Source organism: Xenopus tropicalis, chromosome 4 (assembly GCF_000004195.4).
Source record: "Xenopus tropicalis strain Nigerian chromosome 4, UCB_Xtro_10.0, whole genome shotgun sequence".
In the NCBI taxonomy this organism is placed as follows: Eukaryota; Metazoa; Chordata; class Amphibia; order Anura; family Pipidae; genus Xenopus; species Xenopus tropicalis.
The window spans coordinates 30,326,617-30,351,446 of record NC_030680.2 but is presented as its reverse complement, the minus strand read 5'-3'; the positions used below and the strand labels follow the sequence as shown (position 1 = coordinate 30,351,446).

Below are 24,830 nucleotides of genomic sequence, written 5' to 3'. Positions count from 1 at the left end.
AAATTATATACAGGAATCGTTCATTAAACAGGGGAACTATTAAATGAGCTGCTAATAATAAAATAGATGTACTGTCTATGTAAATGCTAATATCCCTACCAGGGGTACTCTGGGGTACTCTGGTACCCTACTCTAAAATCCCCTACAGGGCTAACCATAAGAGTTGCTGTCACCTGCTTGACAAACAAAGGAATGTATTAATAAAAAGAATTCACTTTGTTACATGCCATTTTCCGTATGCTCTTATTTACGCAAACAATTTTAAGAGATATGAACATTAAGGAATGGAGCATTAAACGACAGAAAGGCCCCTTATCAGAAAAGCCCTTTGTTCCAACCATTAGTGATGAGCGAAAAAACCCACGTTTTTTTTTGTCGCCCGTGCTTTTCTGCCGCGACCGGGCCCAATTTCGACGTGACCAAGCCCAATTTGACACAGACACGCCCTTTTTTGGCACGGCCAGTTAGACCCGCAACGAAAAAAAATTCAACACAACGATTTTTTCCTCTGCAAATGTTCATATAAGTTTCACTAAACAATGCGCCAATGGCGAAATGCGGAAATTCGCTGCAAATCCATGCCTGGCGAAAAAATTCGCTCATCACTACCAACCATTCCTAAACCAGTAATAGATCCCATACTTGCGTTCTGTATATTGCTGACATACTTTGCTGCCGAGTTAATGAAGTAAGCAAACATACTATGGTTTGTTGAATGTTTTTTTTCTAATATCAAAAGTAGAACATCGAGCACTCCGGACTCAGAGAATCTGCTAAAAAACTCGGTCTTTCAATCGTTGTCTTAGGCAAAATTCAAGACATATTTTTCTATTTAAGATTTTCTAGCTTTTTTGGATTTTTTTGAGTTTTTAAACTTACAGATTCAAAATATTCTAGTTTTTTTATTCAATTAAGTTTTGTATTCTGATTTTTTAATAAATAAAGAAACATTGGCATTCGAAAAAACTTAAAAATGTATAAATAAAACCAGTGATTTTTTGTGATACTTTTTCAGTACTTTAGGATACTCAAGACTAGCGAAGACTGAATTTTTTCGGCCGACATGGATTCGCAGCATATTTCCATATTTCGCCATTTACCGCTGAGTAAAAATTAGTCGCGGGTCAAAAAAATGTTGTGGCTAAAAATTCCTGCAACAAAGGCAACGTTGCACAGATTTTTCGCCGTTTTGGTGAAGGGAAACAGGACAGATTCACTACTCAAGACAGCTAGGGGGTGATTTATCAACGTTTAAATTTTTCCAAGATTAGACATTTTTATGATAAAACTCCCAATATTCAAATTATGGTTCCAAACCTCAAATGTTCTATTTTTATTAAGTGCAAAAAACTTGAAAAAACCCATATGCAAAACATTGGCATCTAAAAGCTTGCGAGTTCATGTAGAAGTCAATCGTTGTCTTAGGCAAAATTCAAGACATATTTTTCTATTCAAGTTTTTCTAGTTTTTTGGGGGGGGTTTTGAGTTTTTAAACTTACAGATTCAAAATATTCTAGTTTTGTTTTTATTCAATCAAGTTTTACGTTCTGATTTGTTTTTAATAAATAAAGAAACATTGGCATTCGAAAAAAAAATAAAATGTATGAATAAAACCAGTGGTGTATTTCACCTTTTGAATCAAATGGAAAGCTTACTTAACACTAGCAAATATCACCAATGCCAAGAAACTACACTATTTTAGCCTAGAAACCATTACCACCATTATCCTTAATTAGAGATACAGGTATGGGATCCCTTATCTCATTATCCTGAAAGTTCTGAATTATGGAAAGGCCATCTCCCATAGATTCCATTATAAGCAAATAATTCTATTTTTTAAAAATGATTCCCTTTTTCTCTGTAATAATAAAACAGTACCTTGTATTTGATCCCAACTAAGATATCATTAATCCTTATTGGGGGCAGAACAGCCCTATTGGGTTTATTTAATGGTTAAATGATTCCCTTTTTCTCTGTAATAATAAAACAGTACCTTGTATTTGATCCCAACTAAGATATAATTAATCCTTATTGGAGTCAAAACAATCCTATTGGGTTTAAATGATATTTCAAGGATTTTTTAATGCATGGAGATCAAAATTATGGAAAGACCCCTTATCCGGAAAGCCCCAGGTCCTGATCATTCTGGATAACAGGTCCTATACCTGTATACTGTAAATGCAACAGTCGCCCCAGCTCTGCAAACTCTTTATTGCCCACAACTCATGTTTATAAAATATGTGACTATTTACATGGTATTATATAGCAAACAGAGGTGTATATTTTTGCACTGTTATGTGACTTTTATAAATAAGCTCTTTAGACTCAATCCCAATTTAGTGTACATTTGTTCAATTAAGATCTGATTTAGTTTTCTTGGCAAGCCCACATCTTGAGAAACTAACTTAATTTAACAATAGGCTATGGAGAAAGACCCTGTTTTTTTATCATTTGACACTCAAACTATTCATTACCAAAAGTGTTAAAGTTTACCGATTGGATCCCCATAAGCTATCACTATTTATTATTAATATAGTTTCAAGGGGAACTCCACCCAAACACAACTTGAGCTTTTTGAAAAGTAAATATCATTTCAAGCAACTTTGCAATGTACAACAATAATAATATATGCAGCCTTTTCTTGATTTTCATGTAATAATATGGTTTGGAACAGTTCCCTAAGCCCCCCCCCCCCCCCCCGTTCCCCTGCTGATCTGGCTGGCTACTTTGACACTCAAATAAAATGTAACAGTAGTCGACTGTCAGCCTGCCTTTGGCCTGCATTCTCCAAATCCCACAATTCCCTGCAATGATGTCAATAAGGAAAGGGACATCACAGTGCAATGCATTGTGGATTATACAGTTCCTGCATGCTGTCTGTAAGCTTTTGCAATTTGTAACATCAGTGTTTTAGTCCCTCCTCCCTTGCCAGAATTTCACATGATGCAGAAAAAGAGGAACTGTTTTGCAGCTGGATTTATTAATGGTATTTATTCATACTTTTTAAAAGAACCAATATCAGTGATAGGTATATTAAGGTTTTCTGTGTTCTATGGGGCTCTTTAACAAAATGATGGTTTGGACGTTCCCCTTTAATTTGGAGTTCCCCATTAACCTTCTATATTTTACTAAACTAAGTTTTCTTGTCCCATTTGTAGTGGAAAAGTCTCATGGACCCAAGAGCCACTGTGTGACGTGGGGCAGTAACCACTACCTAACATTCGATAAAGTTCAGTATACATTCTCTGGGCAGTGCAGCTATCAGTTTGCATCCGACTGTTCCCCCTCTGCAACCTTTGATATCTATACACAAAAGGTTCAAGTGGACGATGACTACAGAGTATATTTTACCGTCATTATTGACGATCTGTTGATTAAAGTGGAAGATGAAGGGATCACTGTTGATGGAAACCAGTGAGTACCTGGCAGTTCAATATTAATGTGAGAAAGTGGCGGCTACTTTCTTTATAGCTGTTGTCAGCAATCTTGCTAGTAAAAGGAAATACACTTTCAATGTTTTCCATACACATTGTGAATGTGTTTGCTGTTTATAAGTATGTTATTAAATATACATTTTTAAATGCCATATATGGCAGAAGTTATAAATATCATAGAAGTTATAGGAGCCATAGAAATCATATAACTCAAACCGCCATATGTAATATAAGGCACTAAGTTTACCAAGTAGCAGGAACCCATAGCAACTAGTGATGGGAGAAATGTTTCGCCAGGCATGGATTCGCGGCGAATTTCCGCATTTCACCATTGGCAGATTGTTTCACGATACGGATGAAAAAAATTGCAGCAGAAAAATTCGCTGCACGTCCAAAAATAGCCGCAGGCTACAAAAGAATAGCTGCGGGCTACAAAAGAATAGCCACAGGTGACAAAAGAATATCCGCGGGTGACAAAGGAATAGCCGCGGGCGACAAAAGAATAGCCGCGGGCGACAAAAGAATAGCCGCGGGCTACAAAAGAATAGCCGCGCGACAAAAGAATAGCCGCGGGCGACAATTTTTTTGCCGTGCAGCATTTTCGCCGTTATGTGGATTTTTCACCGTTACGTGGATTTTTTGCTGTTATGCGGATTTTTCGCCATTACGCGAATCATAAGATTTACAAATTTTTCGGCAAAGCGAAACAGGACAGATTCACTCATCACTAATACCAACCAATAAGATGTTTAAACAGGTGACCATTAAATACTACCTGCTGATTGGTTGCTATGGGTTCCTGCACATGGGCAGGATTAGTGCTTTTTATTATATAACCTCATATGTCATAGTCATAAGTCATAGAAGTCCTCTCATGTGCCTTAATGGCTAATTAATTTAAATCACTGGCACAATGTGTGTTCACATTACAACTGACACTGCTTGTTCAACTGGGACACTACCAGCTTCAAATTTAAACTGAAGGTTGGAGAACAAAAGTTACGTTAAGCAAAGTCCAAAATTTTCAATGTTTCAGTGTTAATTCTAATGTGGCTTATTTACATGTATTTATTATGTATGGTACATTGTGGCAGACAGAAGATTTGATGCACAGTGACAAACTGAAGTTAAGGGTTCTGCGTAAATTCTTCAAATGATCATTGATCATATCTGGCATGTTTTTCTAGAATAGCTTTTCCATACACCAAGAAGGGTGTCGATATCGATGACGCGTGTGAAAATCTAAAAATAAAATCAAAAATTGGTCTGATAACATGGAACTGGGGAGATGACTTCAAGGTGAGTGTATATTCAAGTCATATTTATAGAAAGTTCTTATATTCTATTTTCTATCTATACACATGCAGCCAGTATAGAGTATTAGGTTATAGTAATTTAGGCAAAAGCATAAGTAATAACAATTACTTTCATGAAACACTGACTTTGCACAAGGGTTAACCTTACCCACATATACACAATACAGGTATGGGATCCCTTATCCGGAAACCCATTATACAGACGGAAATCCCGTCTCTTATAGACTCCATTTTAATCAAATTTTAATCAGAATTTTAAAACTGATTTCCTTTTTCTCTGTAGTAATAAAGCAGTACCTTGTAATTGATCCCAACTAAGATATAATAAAATCCTTATTGGATGCAAAACAATCCTATTGGGTTTAATTACTGTTTTATTGACTTTTAGTAGACTTAAGGTATGGAGATCCAAATTACGGAAAGACCCCTTATCCTGAATACCCTTGGTCCCGAGCATTCTGCATAATGGGTCCTATACCTGTATCCAAATCAGTTCCAAAACCCCTTATTTAAAAGTGGTACTTTCCACAACTTGTGCCAATACAATGTTAGGATACAGCGCAAAACTATTGGAAACCTATTTCTACTTCATATAGTCCCAAAAATGTTTTTGTACCTACAGAAATATTTATTCTAACAACGTCATCATCTTCCATAAGATGTAAGGCCTTTTATTATCGTTTGTATTAACCTCAAGATTCTGCAGGTGAATGTTTATTTAATATACATAATATGCTTTCTAGATAGAACTCAGTGACACGTACAGAGGAAAGACCTGTGGACTATGTGGCAATAGCGACGGCAATACCTCAAATGATCTTGTTTGGCAAGGTTAGTGTAAGTGTTAGATACATTGTTTTAGACCTGCAGCTGGTGTCAAAGGTACCTTTAGATAAAATGAATTGACAAGGCTATACAAAAGCTATTGTAGGTGTTGGAAGTTCAGGACCAACTCATAAATCATTGCTGCCTTGCACAAGTATTTGAACATAGAAAAGACCAGAAAGAGAAGCAATAGCTCATATGTCGTAGAGAGATTTACTTAAGCGGGTTGGCACTCTAACACTTTTAGAAAGGGATTCTCGAGGGGGGTCCTGAGAAAACAGCAGTGCTCAAACGTTGGATTTTTTTTCAATAAATAACTTGTTTGCAATAGTTCCCGGATCAGTGCTGTAATGCTGTATGTAGGAACTATTGCAAAGGCTGTATTTTTTTGGAAAGTGCAGGTCCTGCACCCATGCTGGCTTTTTGCACTTTGTTCAGTGCTGGAGTTGGAGAGAGATGCAAAGGGATTCTATCCTTCCTCGGGGGGTAATGCAATAGTTTTGCCCCTTACCACTTCTTACCACAGACAGGAAACTTGGGCATCACAGTGGGCATCAAACTGTTTAGTAGATAAAATAGCGAAACCAGTGCTGATGGATGAGGCTTATTATAATAGTGGGTGTGCCTTATAATTCTGGGTGTGGATTATTTTTTGGACCCTGAGTTAGATGTGGCACACCTAGCACCCCTCCAGTTTAACTGGCCCTAAGTATGTCAAATTTTCTCAGTATACAAAGAGCTTTAAAAGGCTTTGGACACATTCCACTGTTTTTATCTTGTGGAGATAACGCAGTAGTTTTGTTCTGCAAAAAACTGCAGAACAAAAAACCCAGGCTATCTGCCATTTTCTGCTATCTGAAAAACTTCAGGCAATTTCAGATACAAAATTGCATGCTTTCTAGATATGACACTGAGTGCCAGTGAACTTTATATATAAATGCTTTCAGTGCAGTTTACATAGTTCCATAGTTAAGTTAGGTTGAAAAAAGACTGAAGTCCAACCCTTCCAAGTGAACCCAAATATTAAAATTTTTTGGTGTTACTGCCCATTTGGTCGTTGTTCATTTCTATTTATTTTCTTCTGCCGGGCTAATGGACATAGAAGTTGCTCCTAGGGTTAAAACTGACTTACTGTCCAACAGTGGGGGTAGCGACAAAAGGGGTGGTCAGTGATGTCAAAGTGGTGGGGTGATGATGAAAGGGGGTGGGGCCATGAAATCAAGGATGTCCTGTAGAGCGTTGAGGAAAGTGGAAAGGCAGAGAAAAGGTTTGCAGCACATTCCTGGCAGATCAGGGGCGCAATTTACCTGCAACTACATTTCCAGTAAATATGTACTACTGGCCCAGGCCTTGGCAGGTGTTTTATCAGCTAGGACAGTAAAATACTGACCAGGTGGCAACCTTAGTTGCTCCATTGGGATTTTTCCTCTGGCAGAGAAACACTAGTCATGCTGCATGCCAATAATGTGAATGATGGTGGAACAAATGCTCTGGGTGCTATTTGGCTAAGAAAATGAGCATAAATGACCAGTAGTACATAAACCAAATGATAATATTAAGAGGTCCTTGTATTAAGAAGTCCTTGTCTTAGTATTGCATGTATTTAATTCTGTTCTGCAGGGCATAGTGTCTCTCCAGTCCTTTTTGGCAATGTTCACAAGGTCAGTGGACCTGCGGATGATTGCTCAGATGTCTCAGAATTTGACAGTAAAGAGACTGAACAGGAAACATGTAAGCAACAGGTATGCAGTGCTAATCTCTAGGGCTCCTACCATTTGCTAATTTTTCAATGTCTTTTTATTTGTGGAGGTTTTGATAGCAGGATTATTTGTATGTCACTTTGTTCCACTTCACTTTGTATGTAACTTCGTTGACATGTTGTCCTCTGTACTATTGTTGCAAAAGGGGTCACCCCACACTGCTATCAGTCATTATGGTCCAAGGCAAAAATGCCTGATACGTATTTCACCAGCCTCAACAAATAAAATCAGTATCAACAGCTTTGATGGAGGTTCTGTAAATCCCATTAAATAAGATCAAAAGAATAGAGTATCTCATGGAACAATGTTTAAGAAGCCTCATGTGGATTTACAGTTGCTTGAGAGGCAGCATTTTACTGTTATTAATATTTGGAAGCCTAAGAACTCACTGGTATCCAAGGCTTTGGCCTCGTTAATCCACCATATACGCACCAAATATTGTACGGAACCTTGTTTTGTAAGGTAATATTGGCGTGTCTATGGCTGACTTCACCTCACAACAAGGTACTAATTGTACTAGTATTAGCATCCTTGGCAGAGGGAGGCTAAATTGTTTATTTTGGGAGGCTTATTAATATCTGGGCTGAAAAATTATCTTGTTTCAACATGTCCCATGGATTTGTGAAGTGGTAAAGATCTAGATTCATTCGTTATCCCACCCAGTGGATCCATTTGTTATCCCACCCGGTGGATCCATTTGTTATCCCACCCGGTGGATCCTATTGTTATCCCACCCGGTGGATCCTATTGTTATCCCATCCATTTGTTATTCCATCCAGTACAGTAAATCCATTTGTTTTCCCACCCGGTGGATCCATTTGTTATTCCACCCGGTGGATCCAATTGTTATCCCATCCAGTGGATCCATTGTTATCCCACCCGGTGGATCCAATTGTTATCCCATCCAGTGGATCCATTTGTTATCCCACCCTGTGGATCCATTTGTTATCCCACCCAGTGGATCCATTGTTATCCCACCCAGTGGACCCTTATCTTGTCTCTTCACTTTCTTCTTGTCTAATTCCCACTTTTGCACTCTCTTGTTAACCCCACCCTGTTCTGTCTTGGTGTGTATAAATGTCTTATAGTACAGTCTCATATAATGTAATGTATTTAAGCCCAACAAAGAGATGGAATTCTATCATCTCAAAAGCTTTCATTTTTTTTTTCAATTTAATTATCCAAGAAATGTGGAAAGCTAAGCCCTAAGTATATGGATCCAGCATATGGCAATAATCTTAATCTTTGATTGATTGATTGATTCCTTCATCTATTTAGAGGCTTGAATGTGAAAATCTCCTTTCAAGAATGGGTAACTGCAAAGATCTGTTGGATTCATACCCAGATTATCTCCAGACGTGCAAGGAAGACCTGTGCAATTGTGAATCTCTAAACAAGACATCATGCATTTGCAGCACATTGAACCAGTTCTCCAAAGAATGTGTCCTTGCTGGTGGGCATCCTGGCAACTGGCGCCGCCCGGATTTGTGCTGTGAGTAAATATTATTTTGTATCTAGCTGTTTCATTTATGTTTGGATCATTTTATTTTATGATGCTCAGTATGAATAAGCTATTCAGCCACATATACAGAAACATATGACTCATTTTGCTTGCTTGTATTTTTTGTCTATTAATCAGAAGGTTGGACATTGAATACTCATTAGGCACAAGCTACTTCACAGCTGGAGGCATGAACAAACAATAGGGCATTAATGGGTGTGCTACAGTGCATTATATGTACTTATTCGTGGAAGAATTCTATTTAACACTTTGGCCAGGCAAGCCATTGTGTATCATATAGACTGATTTAATACTGCCAGAAATACTGATAAACAATTTAAACAAGGATGGATGGTCCCCCATTTAAAAGGAAAATAATTTGACATGGATTACTGCACATAAAGCAAACTTTACATATATTATATCATTACCCACCTTTCTTCTTAAAATCACTATCCGAAGGAGCATAGATATGCCACTCCCAGTATCGGAATATCGGAATGTACCTTACTCACTATAGGAATCATTCACAAAGACAGAACACAAAGGGGTGCAAAAGCACTACCCTAAGTACTCATTCAAGCAGCATTTCTGTCTATAGTCTGTCTGCACTTTACACCATTAGCCAGATATAAAACCAACAAGGCACAGAGCATCATGCTGGTGGATGGAAGCCAACCTGCCATAGGGCAGGTGGGAAGTACAGGGCCCTATTAAGGCCTGTGACTCATGCTGCTCCCTAACTTGGGATTTTACGTAGCTTTGAAAGATAATAGGGGATATTTAGTAAGACCTGGAGCAGAGCACAGTGTTGGAAGATGCAGGCCAGCCCTGTCCTTACCACATTCCATAAGTGCAAGGAGTACGTAAAGTACCCCATTGTGGCCTGTGTCTGCTGCCATTCCCTGACTTGGACATCTGAATGACAAACAAGTTTATGGATGGGTTGGGGGCAAGAGGGGGGCTACCTATGTACCTCCCAACTGCCCTGGAGTACATTAAGGACAATGAGCAACCAGGATGTGAGGGCAGACATGGGGGAACAGTTTTATATGACATAAGGCTTCTGGGTGTAGGAAGTGGCACTACATACTTAGTTACTACTTAGTTAAAGCCATGTTTACACAAAGGGTGCTACTTTCTCCATTTTCTATCTTTACCAGCAATACAATGTCCACCTACCATGATGTTTTATGAATGTGTGTCACCTTGTCCCGATACATGCTCAAAACCTGATGCAAGTGAATTATGCAGTGAATCGTGTTCTGAGGGATGCTCCTGCCCTCCAGGTATGGTGGGATTTTCATTGTGCCTTTAATGTCTCAGATTATGAGTTGTGCAAGGAGGAAAAAACTGGTAAAATATATAGACCTTCTTACATGTCTGCTATGTATCATCAAGGAAAAATAACTGTTTATATTATTTATTTTATATTATTTATTATTTCAGGGAAACAGTGGGGTTATTGCCAAAATGTTTAACTCCAAAATGTTTCCTACAGCTAAATGTGGTCACTAGGTTGAAAGAGCCTGTACTAATTAGTGATGAGCGAATATGTCCTGTTTTGCCTCGCCATAAAATTTGCGAAACGGCAAGAAAATTAGCAAAATGCGAAAAATTTGCGAAACGCATTTGTTGCAGTTTTTTTGTTGCCCGTGCCTATTTTTTTGTCGCCTGCGCTTTTTTTGCCGTGACCGCGCCTTTTTTGACACAAATGCGCCCCTTTTTTGCAGCGATCGAACCCAATTTGATGCTACTGCGCCCAATTTTGACGCGCCTTTTTTATGCGACCGTGCAAATTTTCATGGAAGTTTCGCAAAATGATTCGCCAATGGCGAAATGAGGAAATTCCCTGCAAATCCATGCCTGGTGAAAAAATTCGCTCATCACTAGTCCTAATGATATTTGAAGTTAAAAAAAGTAAAATTTTCGCAGTTTCGCACACATTTGGCACGGTCATGTAAAAAAAGAATGTACGCCCCAAAAAAGTTGCACGACAAACTAAACGGGACAGATTCGCTCATCACTAGCCTTAATGTTTCCTTAGTAGTTCTGAAAAATACCAGATGGTGGGAGCATAAGATTGTTGATGTACGTGTATTTCCATACTTATTTAGAATCAGAAAAATGCAATGAGAGAAAGGACAACAGGAATCCTGTCCAATGGTCAGATATGACATTCCAGATAAAGCCAGATAAAGCTGACAGTTAGTGGGCAGGGTGGATCAATATACAGGGTTTGATAAATATACATACCTACTTACCTATTGAACCTGAAATTTTAATTTCAAATTTTAAAAAAAATCTTTTATTAAAAATGCCACCCCCTGTAAACAAATGTCCAAAAATATTTAGCTGCCATAAATAAATATTCTATGCAAGTTCTATCATTTTCAAAATGAAGTCAACCATTTCCAGTAGTCACTTTCCTTTTTGTCTGCCTTTACCAGGTCCCATTCAGAAAACCGCCTATCTACGTTAAGACTGCTCAGGTTTATTAACCACAGAAATGGATAGCACTAGTAATAAGTGAATCTGTCCCGTTTTGTCATAAAATTCGCGAAACGGCAAGAAAATTTGTGAAATGCCGAAAAATTCACGATACGCATTTGTCGCACAATTTTTTTTGTTGTCTCCCGCACTTTTTTGACCCAACCACATTCAAATTTTTATGCAACGTACCAAAAAACCATGGCCAATTTGACGCGACCGCACCTTTGTTTTGATGCAGTCACTTTCAATTTGATGTGACTGCACCCTTTTTGACGCTCCTGCGCCCAATTTGACGAGCGACAAAAAAAATTTTACGAGCGCCAAATTTTTCCACTGCAAATTTTCACTGAAGTTTTGCAAAACCATTCGCCAATGGCAAAATGTGAAAATTCGCTGCGAATCCATGGCATTCGCTCATCACTAGATAGCATCAAACTGAGATTAGTTTCAGAAAATTGCCTTGAAGCACTGTCAAGAAGTTTAGTAAGGAAGTTTGCATAACACTGTAGTAGATGAGGGACAGTGCTATATATTCATTTCTGGTTATGCCAAAAGACAAGGCATGAGTGATTTTGGACTACACGGTCATGTCTGGTATTAAGAAAAACAAGGCAAGAGTGATATGTTTGTGAAGGTTCTCATTCATACAGGTCAGGTCATCTATAGTCAAATCAACTGGACTCTTGATGCTCTTGAAGATGTTTCACTAGTCATCCAACTGGTTTCTCAATTCAAAATGATCTTAAATACCCTGGAATGTTGCTCCAATCAGCATTATCTGTTTAGCATAACCATCATGGTGTCATCATGGTATAACCTCATGGAGGTAACCTCCTCAAGCAAGGCAAGGGTGCTTCCAGATATGCACAGAGGATAGCATGAAATAACATTCCTGAACCTATTTAAAACTGATTTTGATTGATAGTAACATTACTATGATATTTGATTGGGCTTGCCACTTATGACTCTGATAAAGTCTCAAAAGTGATAGAGCCGTTACTTAATGTGTGGACCATGGCTGGTGGAATAAACCTAAATAGTCCCAATATAGATAAGCAGGTTCCTGGGGACTGCTTAGTGACTAAATGAAAGACAATTTTAATTGCCCTAATATTTTGCTTCAGTATCTGTTATGACACATTGGTGTCATGATGTAAGTAAATACTGGGCTTGTGTGTTCCCACCAGAAGTGGAAAATATACAGTGTCATATTAATGATATATGGTAAATGCTGTTGTCTTCTTTTCTTTTCATGTTATAATTATGTTGTGCATTACAACTTCAGGATTTTTGGACCAGATTGACATTTCATTTAATTGTACTGTTATAAACATTGAGCCTTTGGCATTTTTACATAGTTGGTCTTTATATTCCAGGAACTGTTCTGGATGATATCCATCACCGTAAACAGTGTGTGAAATTGAGGAATTGTCCTTGTGTTCATGGTGCGAAGATATTTAAACCCAATGAAAACTATGCCACTGCCTGCCACGACTGGTACAGTTTCTTGTATTGGCTTTTGTTCTGGTTTTGTAGTGTTACGGAAATGGAAAGCATGATGCTTATGACTTTGACATGAATTAATGTTTACAAGGTTCTGTCCTTCTTTACGTTTGCACTCAATAGATTAAAGGAGTAGGAAAGGTAAAAACTAAGTAAGCTTTATTAGAGAGGACTATGTAAATACAGCCATAAGCACTCACAGAAAATCCTGTGTTTCTTTTAAAAGAGGACTCAGTGCAGCCACCGAGTCCTCTTTTAAAAGAAACACAGGATTTTTTGTCTCCTTTTTTTGTAAACATGTTCTTAGGGTATCTGACTTCCTCTCTCAGAAACATCCTTTATTTCTGAGTCTGCACAGCTCTCTCCTCTCCCCCCTCTCCTGCTCCCCCTCCATAAGAATTCATAAAACTCACTCCCCCACCCGTAGGAATGTGTAATCTGAGCTACCAGCCTACAGCAGGAAGCTAGGAAGACCAAGCTAAAATGGCAGATGCTATCTTAAATAGAGAGAGCTTCTAGAGCTCTTTACTCAGGTATGGTAAAGCTTTCTGCAGAATAAATATAGTGTTCTAGGTGGCACTAATGTGGCTAATCTATAGGCAGTAAAATGCCAAAATGACTTTCCTTCTCCTTTAAGGGTGATTCTCCTGTAGGGGTGGCAAAATGCGGAAATTATTTTGCCCATCACTAGTTTTTATGTATTAAGCTCTAAACCAGGGATACCCAACCTTTTTTACCCATGAGCCACATTCAAATGTAAAAAGACTTGGGGAACAACACAAGTATAAAACATGTTCCTGGGGTGCCAAATAAGGGCTATGATTGGCTATTGGGTAGCCCCTACGTGGACTGGCAGCCTACAGTAGACTCTGTTTGGCAAAGGTTTTATGCAACCATAACTTGCCTACAAGCCAAGAATTAAAAAATAAGCCCCTGCGTTAAGGCCACTGGGAGCAACATCCAAGGGTTTGGTGAGAATTAGATAAATGCAATTTTCTCATATTTGATCCATTATTCGACTTTAGAGCCACAAATGTGAAACTGGAAATGGGGTCACATTAAGAAGATACTACATTCAGAAAGGAGACATTTGTTTTGCAAAATATTTACTTTTGATTTGGGGATCCAAAAATTGCATCCATTCTTAATTATTTTTTTTAAATTATTACTTGTAAATGTAATTAATAATAAAAATCTACTATATGTAAAGCTGGCCATACACGCACCAATACTATCGTACGAAACCTCATTTCGTACGATATTCGGTGCGTGTATGGCATGTCGGTGAGTCGACCGATATCGCAGGAAGCTGCTGATATCGGTCGACTCGCCGATCGCCCAGGTTAGAAAATTTTGATCGGGCGCCATAGAAGGCGCCTGATCAAAATCTCCCTTCAGCGCTGAATCGGCAGAAGGAGGTAGAAATCCTATTGTTTCTACCTCCTTATCTGCTGTTTCAGCCCTGACGGTGTGTGGCAGATCTGACGATGTTTCGTGTGACCGATGGTCACGTGTATGGCCAGCTTTAGACTACTACCCAGTGTAGTTTGACCCAATTTAATTGTAACTTACTAGTAACCATTTCAAATTACTATTATGCCAAGAAAATTTTTTATTTTTTTTCAGCACTTGCAAGTTTGGTCATTGGTCCTGCACACAATTTGCTTGCTCTGCCAACTGCACTCTGAGAGGAGGATCACATATCAGTACCTTTGATGCAAGGGAGTTTACATTCCATGGAAACTGCATGTATTTAATGTCCAAGGTCTGTATATTATTTCAGCATTATTCAAGATATGCATAGTAGATATGACTAGTGATGGACGAAATAATTCGCCTGGCATAGATCCGTGGCAAAAATCTGCTTTTTGGCATTGGCGGATTTTTGTAATAAAAAAATGATGCACATCAAAAAAAAGTTGTACGTGCACCATTTTCGCTGTTTTATATTTTTTTTGGCATTTCACGAATCTCTTCAAAGATCACCAGTGATGAGCAATAAGCATTTTTTTCCGCCAGGCATGGATTCCCAGTGAATGTCCACATTTCTCCATTGGTGAATTGTTCCGCAAAACTTCCGGTGCAAAAATATTTGCCGCTCCTCAAAAAAACGCAGTGGTCACGTCAAAATCGGCAAGATTGCGTCAAATTGGGCACGGACGCATAAAAATGGATGCAGTCATGACAAAAAAAGATGTATGCAACAAAAAAAGTACACAGGCAACAAAGATGTTGTGCCGTTTAACAAATTTTCCTGTTTCACAAATGTTTCAACGAAGTGAAACGGGACAGATTCGCTCATCACTAGAGACGACCAAAATGATGAAACTGATACTTGGGGCACATAAGTAAATTGTTAAATTGTTTGGGCCCGAGAGCGCTCTGACTATGAAAGGAGGCCATTATGGGCTATATTCATTAAAAGAGAGATTTTTGAAATTTTAATTGTTTACATAAAATTGTATTTGTGTATTCAGACAAATCTAGCAGAACTAGGGAGGCCTTTTAGTTTAGACACACAGATTTCACTGCATTTCTAATTTCTGTTCACATTTTTTTTTTTTTAAATTTCAAGTAATTTATAGGACAACTAAAGTCTCAATCGCTGGGGTTGCCAAAAGTTAGGAACAACCAAGTGATCGTAATAGCAGAAATACCCTGGGCTCCATTTTCAGCAAACAGGAGCACCAGCCCAGGGTAAGCTATTTAAATCAATGGAGTGCATATCATTTTGGTATACCCCAGTGATTTAAAGGAGACATATTTGATAAATGGGAAAAACCTTAATTCTGTAGGCAATTATGAATAATATACGGTGCTGGTTTCACTTTGGGCTAAAAATTAATCCTATCTGTAACAATGGCCCCTTTATTGGAGCTCCCTATAGATCCTATCACTTCTCTGTCAGAGTTTGAAATGAGGGGTGGGCGGGTCCTAACGGTCCCTGCCAGAAGCACAGTAGGAGGGGGAGAGCCAATCACAACCCTGCAGTCACACAAGCACAGACAGGCTTTATCTCCCTATCAGGTCAGCCTAGCTGCTGATTGGTTCCTATCCTACAGTGCAGGGTACAGAGGGCCGCCGGCTCCCCAGCTCATCCAGAGAATTCAGCCAACAGGAAGTGGAACAGATGGGCGGGGCTAGTGGGGTTTAGGTTGAATTTCTCAATAAATCAGTCCAAAACACAACTTTTTTTAGCACAATCCTTCTATATCTAGAGGAGTATAATTCCCTGGTACATTGTTAATTTTTATAGGATATGTCTCCTTTAAACGTTAGTTCTCCTTTATGCCTTTGTTCACATACCAGTCCTTTCCTTGAATATAGGTAAAATATTATCATGTCATTAGCTTTTAAAATACATTTCTATATACAGGTATAGGACCCATTATCCAGAATGCACGGGACCAAAGATATTCCAGATAAGGGGTCTTTCCGTAATTTGGATCCCCATACCTTAAGTCTACTAAAAAATCAATAAAACATGAACTAAACCCAATAGGATTGTTTTGCATCCAATAAGGATTATTTATATCTTAGTTGGGATCAGTTACAAGGTACTGTTTTATTATTACAGAGAAAAAGGAAATCAGTTTTAAAATTGTGAATTATTTGTTTAAAATGGAGTCTATGGGAGATGGGCTTTCCGTAATTCGGAGCTTTCTGGATAACGGGTTTCTGGATAAGGGATTCCCATACCTGTATTGGTTAATTAGAAAGAGAAAACAAAACGGCTAATTTAGGAACACATCCATGCAATCTGCAATATTCAGACACAAATGACTGTTTTTACCCACAATGCAGCATTTGATTCGTCGAGAATTGTTAGCATATGTTTTTATAGTGATCTTTGTTTACAAATATGTGCAATGTCAGTAATGGCACTCGTGTCCAATGCAGTGGATGCATGGAAGATACATGTCTTGGCACAACCCAGTCAGCTGGTGTTTATTTCAGGGTGCATCCATACATACAACTACAAGCAATTCATCAGAGCAGGCTGAATGAGTTTTTGAGTAGTGATGAGTGAATCTGTCCTGTTTCGCTTTACTGTAAAATTTGCAAAACGTCAGAAAATTTTGGGAAACTGCACAAAATCTGGGAAACATGACTTTTTTTTACATGCGCAATTTTTTTGACGTGATCACACCCATTTCAACATGACCACATACGATTTGACCCAACAGTGCCAATTTACTTTTTTTTTTATGCAACTGCGAATTTTCAGCTGACAATTTTGAGCCTCTCTTTGGCATTTGCTGATGCCAAAATGCGGAATTTCGCTGCGAAATCACTAATTTTCCGTAGTTCTGGTATGCCCTTTGTTTTGAATAGTTCTCATCTTTGAGGTCCAAAGGAAGGTGAGAAAGTGAAAAAGAAAATTCTCATGAAGCAAAAATTCTTTTGAGATCAAATGGAAGAATAACATCTCGACCTTGAATAATTTTGCCTCTGTGTGTACACAGGCAGAAGCAACCTCAGACCTAGAGGAATGCCATAGGCCCAGCAAGAAACATTAGATCAAGGGGCAATTCCCCCTTTTTTAAAATGTATTTCACTTTTTGCCATTGCATTTTCTCGCATCATTTTTCTTGTTTTCTCGGCTCTGCCTGGTTATATTTTCTTCGATATAATTTTTTTTCTGTATTCTCTTTTTCTGTTTCCCAGTTATCACATTGTTTTACTGGGCTGGTGGGAAGGGCAAGGCACAAACAGAAAAAAGGTGCCCTATTACCCGGGTATAAACCCTTAGTGTTCTCTTGAACCAATGAGACCTTATGTCCAACTTCAATGCAAGTGTTTATTCTTGTTTTTCTTACTACAAATCTGCAATTTTACAGTATATTTCTGTATGTTTATACTGAATGACAACATGCATGATTTAAATAGATAAATAATAAATAGTGATGAGCGAATCTGTCCCATTTAGCTTTGCCATAAAATTTGCGAAATGGTAAGAAAATTCGCCAAAGGGTGAAAAATTTGTGAAACACATTTGTTGCGTGATTATTTTTTGTGCAATTTTTTTTTTGTTTGTTGCCCGCATCTTTTTTGGTTGCCGTATCTTTTTTTTTTGGCACTACACTTTTTTGATACAACCGCGTCCTCGCCCTTTTTTGACGTTTCCGCACCCAATTTGACGTGACGGCGCCCTTCATTGAAGCAACCGCTCCCAATTTGAGACGCAACAAAAAAATTTACGCACAACAATTTTTTTCCATGCCGAATTTTCACGGAAGTTTTGAGAAAAAAAATTGCCAATGGCGAAATGCAGAACTTTGCTGCCGAAAAAATTTGCTCATTACTAATAATAAACCTTTCTGTATAAGGATAAAAAGGAAATCTCGAATTTTACATTTCTAAATATTTAATTGTGTTTTATCCATCCAGGATACTGAGAAAACATTTGCTGTAACTGCCAAAATTGTCCAGTGTGGGGTATCTGAATCTGTCACCTGCTTGAATGCTGTCCATATCACCATAGGGAAGGTGGTAAGTTGAAGAAATAAAATGAATCAGTGCTTCGGCAGCTTACTAATACATGTAGGGGGCAAAGTGCCAATACCCCCCCCTGAAAATCTCTAAAGCCATGAAGCAAAGAAAGAGGACATCTGCCATTGACTTCTACTGACCTCAACAGCTTTCAGAGGCATATTTTTACTTTCAGATTTGTCTCAGTTTACCGCATAATAAATGGTAACAAAAATCTCATTTTTTTCCCTTGTAAAAATCATCTTTTAACTCAAAAAACACAAATTGTTAAAAAAAAATATGAGTTATGACAAAATACATACTCAAAATAATTCATGACTTTTAAGCGTTTGTCTGTAGTCACAAGTTTGATTATTGCTGTATTGATCATTTTTTCCTATATTTTTCCTGTTTTTCAGAATATAAAAATCTGTTATTGTGGCAATGTATATCTCAACAATTTTATAACTCTGCTGCCCAAATATAAAGGTTTGCTAAGTTTCATATTTATTTGTATTTGTTGCGCATCACGGAAATGCTTCTAAAAAATGTAGGAAGATCAATTTATGCTTCATGTGTGTATGTAAAGTATAGTTATGAGAATCATTAGTAAATAGATAACTCAATGAAACAGTTTGTTCACCTTAGGGTTGCCTCTAGGGATGAGCGAATTTTTTCGGCAGGCATGGATTCGCAGTGAATTTCCGTATTTCGCCATTGGCGAATTGTTTCACAAAAGTTACGTGAAAATTCGCTGTGGAAAAATTTGTCTCGCTGATTTTTTTGTATCGTGCATCACATTGCCCGATAAAAAAAACCCCGGACAACAAAAAAATAGCTGCGGCGCAAAAAAAAATAGATGCGGCCCACAAAAAAGACGCGGGCGGCAAAAAAATTGTGCGACAAAATGCGTTTTGTAAATTTTCCGCCATTCCATGAATTTTCTTGCCGTTTCGCAAATTTTATGACAACGCAAAATTGTCAGATTCTCTCATTACTAGTTGCCACCTTTTTTCCTATTAATATCAGCCTTTAGAGTAAGGCAGGGAAATAGGTGGGTTAGACAGTAGAACAGATGGATGGGGTGGGAAGGTGGGCAGGTGGGGGGGTTAATAGCCAGAGGCTGGCCCCTATATAAAAGGCCGTGATCTGCCATGTAAATGACTCAGGGGATGGAGGGATTATAGGCAGGGTTGCCATCCTTAGAAATTTACCAGTAGATATATTGTTGGTAAATTGTAATACCTAGCTGGATACTTGGATTTTCCCGCTTGGCCGGTCAAATACCAACTGGGTGGCAACCCTAGGTCATCTTTACATTAACTTTAGGATAAATGTTTATTTGGGGTCTGGATAATTTTAGAACCAGGAACAGGCAAACCATTGGTGCTACCCGTGAAGGTGCACAAGAGCCCTGTGGAGTGGTTGGTTCCTGTGGAAGCCACTGTTCTAAATTTTAGTAAAATAGAAGGGGCCCAAACACAACTAATCAAATTGTAACTAATAATGAGCGAATCTGTCCCGTTTCGCAGAAAAAATCACGAATCTTTCCAAAGATTCGCGGAACGGCAAAAAAATGTCACAAGTTACAATTCTTTTGACACGCGACTATTTTTTGGACGCCCGCGACAATTTTTGGATGTGCAGCGAATTTTTCTGCTCCGAATTTTTTCATCCATTTCACGAAACAAGCCGTGAAACATGGATATTCGCCGTAAATCCTTGCGTGGCAGCTTACAAACAATGGAAAAAAACAACTCAAAATTAAAATGATTATTTGTGGCCTGCTACTCAAAAGCAATCTGTTTTGTGAGGATAACTTTCACCTTCTAAATAAGGCTCCAAAACAAAATGGACCCCAAGGGGAACCTTGAACAAAAAAGTGGGTAAAATTCTGCCTAAGAAAACCAAGAAACACTAAATGGTACTTCTAGTACTTGATTAGATTGGTTCCTAAATTCTTTGGGGTTTTCAGGATTGTATCAGTTTCATAATTACATGTTTGTATCTCATTTTATTTTAACATTTCTATAACAAACAGTAACTGTGCTATGTTTATTATTTCCTGCAGATGGTGTCACCCTCTTCAAACCTACTTCTCATGCTGTCAATGTGATAACGCCCTTTGGCATGACCGTTCAGGTCGAAATTAAGCCTATATTTCAGCTCTCCATTAGTGTTAATGCTACATTTAAACATAAAACAACAGGTAAGTGAACCAATAGTTAACATTTTTTATGTGAGTCTTTGCAGCTGATTCTTAAAAGGACAGTATACACCCTTATTTCAACATTCAATAAATAGGGCTTGTGCTATTTAAAAATGACATTTTGACAAATGACAATTGACATTTTTAAAATTAATCTAAAGACACATTCTACTTCCTGGTTCCAATGAGCAAAGTCAGACAAACCAGCAGACCACTGAGAAGCCTCTTTATAATGAGCTGCTCTTTAGCTAAAAAGATAGGGTAGGGAGGGGTTTGTTTATACAGAGGGCTTCTGGTTTGTATGAATTTGCTTTTTTAGGATGTTCATACTGAGTCAATTTTTTACCATTGGCTTATGTCAGTTAGGGTTGCCACCTGGCCGGTATTTTACTGGGGGGCTGGGGCTGGTAAATTTGTAATCATCTGCTGTTCCGCCCTTGGCCCACCCCCAACAGGTCAGCCCTGTCTGATAGATCTCTCTCCCCCTGCCCAACTCACCAAGATTTCTTAAGCGCTAGCCCCATATGCCCCTCCTGCCCCTATCATATTACAACCCTCATGCTGTTACCCCACCCATTTAACATCATAACCCCGCCACTAGCTGACCCCGCCCCCATCCCCTAGTCAGTGTTATTGTTTAAGAAAGGTGGCAACCCTATTGCCAGTACCACATGAATGTAAATCCAATATATAAATAACATGAAAGACTTTGCTTATATAGCTGTGGTGGCTATAATATTTGCAGGCAAGGCAAGTGAAATAAATAGAATAAACAAAAACTTCTTACCCCCATTCTTTATGCTTATCAGTTTAAGTAAAGACAGGGCAGCTGTATATGTGAAACCTTGAACTTTTCAATCACATACTTACTTAGGACTCTGCGGGAACTTTAATGGGGCCCAGTCTGATGACATGAAAACGCTAAGTGGTGTTCTGGAGACATCAGCTTCATCCTTCAGCAACTCGTGGAAATCACAGGCTTCATGCTCTGATGTCGATGACAACTTTGATAACCCTTGCACCAACAGCATTGACAGAGGTATAGCCATCATTACAACATATAACTGCCATCATAATGTCTATGGAACTTTTTGTAATATGAGATGGAACATTTAGAGGTCAGCTCTAGCAAAGACTGAGTGCCTTGCATGTTCTGATTACCAGACCTGTAAAGAAGCTTGCAAGGCATTGTGGGAAATGAAGTCTTGGCTGAAGGAAAGCAACTTTTGCTAAATAGCAAGTTCTAATGTTGATATTGATGTTGGATAGGGGATTTGTAAAGTGAAGTGATAATTCAGAAGTGGATATAACTGGGATACAATAAAACATTTCCGGTTGGTTACTAGAGAGTGTGAAGTAGCTCCTTCCCTCTCTGGGATTGTTCAGTGTGATGGTCTTTTATGTAACATGCTACTTCCTTTCTATTATTGTGTGTGCATATATATCAATACAGGGTTGGACTGGGCTGACAGCACACAGAGAAAAAACCTGGGGGCCTTTTTGGCCTTATTGACTGGACTCCTGGTGGCCCTTTTTGGCCCCATTGATCCAGTCCTGCTCCCTGTCTCCACTGAAAACTGTCTGTGGGGGCAACTGAGAACTCCCCCCCTCCATCAGATTGCATCCATAAAGAGGCGGACGTGCAAGCACATGCAGTGGGGGGTGGGTAGCCTGTGTTGCGATTGGTGTTAATCTTTTCCTGCAGAGAAGCTCTCGACTGGGGTGGGGGGACCCTGAGGTAGCAGCCTGGTGGGCCCCACACACCCCAGTCCCCCAACTTCCTTTATATTCAACTTTAATATATATGAGCAGACTAGTGATGTATTGTTTGACAATATATTGTGATTTAAGGTAATTATTAGACTGCATTGTGAAGCTTTCTCTCATTAGAACCTGTGTGTATAACAAAGAAAGACTATAGGGCACATTCACTTTACCAGATGCAGTGAGCAAAGTGCTATTTTGGACACAATCAGCATGTTTTTTCCCCACAATGCACCACTTTTCCCAGTATTCATGTGTCATTGTGGGCCTTGAATCGAACGCAACTGCACTGCGTCTGACACTTGCACGCTGCGTCTAGTGCAACTGTGCCCGATTAGTCAAAATGGATGCAACTGCAAATGTTTTCTCAGCCTGACTGGCATTAGTTTTGGTATTTGCTCACTTCAGTTGCAGTGTTTGATGTGTGAATGACGTCTGTGCCCAATTGTTTAGTCGCCAGTTTATTCTATTTACACAAGGTGCTGTAGGAACCCTAGGGCCACTGCCTGGTCAGGAGGTGAAGGTAGTTCCGGGGTTCGTACTGTTCTGTGCGTCAATAGACATGGCAGCACTCAATTCGGAATGAAAGGAAGGAAGGACTGATCTGAATTTGGACGCAATTACATTTTGATTTTAAATGCTTGTGCTTAGCAATAGGGAAAACACACATTCAGTATAGTGTTAGGGTGTATTCAGGATATAAGCGTTATTGCTTTTGAGGTTCAGAAGTTTTTGGCTGGCTACACCACCAGCAGTAGGTTGACATGGTCATTTTCAACTAACAGTATGGCTTTAGAAGGAAGTAGGTAGAGCTTGAGGAACAGCATTATTTGGCAAGGATCAGTACAATTCTAACCGAAGCCAGAAGAATTGGTTTGGAGACTTTGTATGTATTTCTGGCTGAAAGTAATGTTCCAGTTATAAGTAAACCTTTTCTTTGCTTGAGCGTTTTCATTACAGTAAATATTTTGATATTATTCTGAGTTTAATTTGTCTAATTTTCCACAGAACAATTTGGCACACATTGGTGCAGCCTTCTTACAAACACCAGTGAAGTATTTGCAGCATGTCATTCATATCTTGAACCTCATTCTTATTTTAAGGTAATAACTAAATTACAGATTTGTTGTAGTAAAGGCAAATGTCCTGTGCCCTGCAGGCAATAGTTTTCATTTTGACACATCATGTGCTATTGGGACTGATACAGCTTGGTGTGTGGCTGCAATTACCTTGAAATTCTGGGGGAAAACAAGGAATACTGTTCCTTGGGGTTAGCTTTATGTTCCAGGGAAACTAGGCCCTATGTACCCTACTAGTGCCAAGTATTACTGGGACACTGGTTCCTCTCTTCCTCCTTGTTGGAGCGACAGCTGCATGTCTCTCTTCCCGTTCACTAACTCTCACCACCTGCAGTTAGCTCCAACAAATGTCTGCTACTACTATCTCACCTAATCTCTCCCCCCAGTTACTTCCGGCTTCCTGGCATCAGTGTACCTTGTTCACTGCATTAAATAACCTCTCCTGCGGAAATCCCCTCCAAGTGCCGCAAAGGAGAACCAGATCTAGAACTTCCTCAGGGGAATCTACCTAACCTACCTAGCCAATCTAGTGGCTGTAACTGAAATCAGATTATTCATACAAACAAAACTATGTGTACTCCTTAAACTTCCCTCTAGGTAACCTAATAACGTCTTCGTTGTTTACTAATAACAACTCACTAATAACTCATGCCTAAGGGTGAAGACACACAGAGCTACTAGTAGCGGCTACTTGTCACAGCTACTAAAATAGACAATGCTGATCATTTACTGGTAATTGTCTCTACGTGTGTTTTAGCAGAGGCTATTCTCAGTATTGTCTATGGCAGGGGATTTTCTGGAGTTTAGTAGCCAAGACAAGTAGCTGCTACTAAGTAGCTCTGTGTGTCTTCATCCTAACCCATCTTACCCACTGAATTGTGCAAAAATAAACATGGAAATATGCATCCACAATGTACTGTAAATGCCCCATATAGTCTTAACTCCTTACCTCTTATTTTTGAGCATTAGTTGTATGTATGTATGTATGTATATCTTTATTTATAAAGCGCTACTTATGTACAGAGCGCTGTACAGTAGAATTCATTAATACAGACAGGGGGTTAAAGATAATGGATAAATACAAAGTACAGGTATGGGACCCGTTATCCAGAATGCTCGGGACCAAGGGTATTCCGGATAAGGGGTCTTTCTGTAATTTGGATCTCCATACCTAAAGTCTACTAAAAAATCAATAAAACATTAATTAACCCCAATAGGATTGTTTTGCATCTAATAAGGATTATTTAGTTGGGAACAATTACAAGGTACTGTTTTATTATTACAGAGAAAAAGGAAATCAGTTTTAAAATTGTGAATTATTTGGTTAAAATGGAGTCTATGGGAGACAGGCTTTCCGTAATTCGGAGCTTTCTGGATAATGGGTTTCCGGATAAGGGGTCCGATACCTGTACAACAATAAATACAAATAAATACAAGGTACAGTTGCAATAAGAGTCAGAAACACAAGATGAAG

At 38.8% G+C, this 24,830-nt stretch overlaps 1 protein-coding gene across 1 annotated transcript in view; it reads left to right on the top strand.

Annotated features, from left to right (window-relative positions):
- The first annotated feature begins 1,063 nt into the window (after positions 1 to 1,063).
- Positions 1,064 to 24,830, top strand: part of LOC100493606 (mucin-5B-like) — a 104,751-nt gene continuing 80,984 nt past the window's right edge. Inside the window, exons 1-14 of the mRNA XM_031901319.1 lie at positions 1,064 to 1,106; positions 3,159 to 3,414; positions 4,622 to 4,733; positions 5,494 to 5,581; positions 7,196 to 7,317; positions 8,614 to 8,788; positions 10,954 to 11,043; positions 12,706 to 12,826; positions 14,459 to 14,597; positions 18,224 to 18,325; positions 18,724 to 18,793; positions 20,376 to 20,513; positions 21,388 to 21,552; positions 23,286 to 23,380. Of these exons, the coding sequence (XP_031757179.1) occupies positions 1,064 to 1,106; positions 3,159 to 3,414; positions 4,622 to 4,733; positions 5,494 to 5,581; positions 7,196 to 7,317; positions 8,614 to 8,788; positions 10,954 to 11,043; positions 12,706 to 12,826; positions 14,459 to 14,597; positions 18,224 to 18,325; positions 18,724 to 18,793; positions 20,376 to 20,513; positions 21,388 to 21,552; positions 23,286 to 23,380 (1,716 nt within the window). The remainder of the gene's footprint in view (positions 1,107 to 3,158; positions 3,415 to 4,621; positions 4,734 to 5,493; positions 5,582 to 7,195; positions 7,318 to 8,613; positions 8,789 to 10,953; positions 11,044 to 12,705; positions 12,827 to 14,458; positions 14,598 to 18,223; positions 18,326 to 18,723; positions 18,794 to 20,375; positions 20,514 to 21,387; positions 21,553 to 23,285; positions 23,381 to 24,830) is intronic.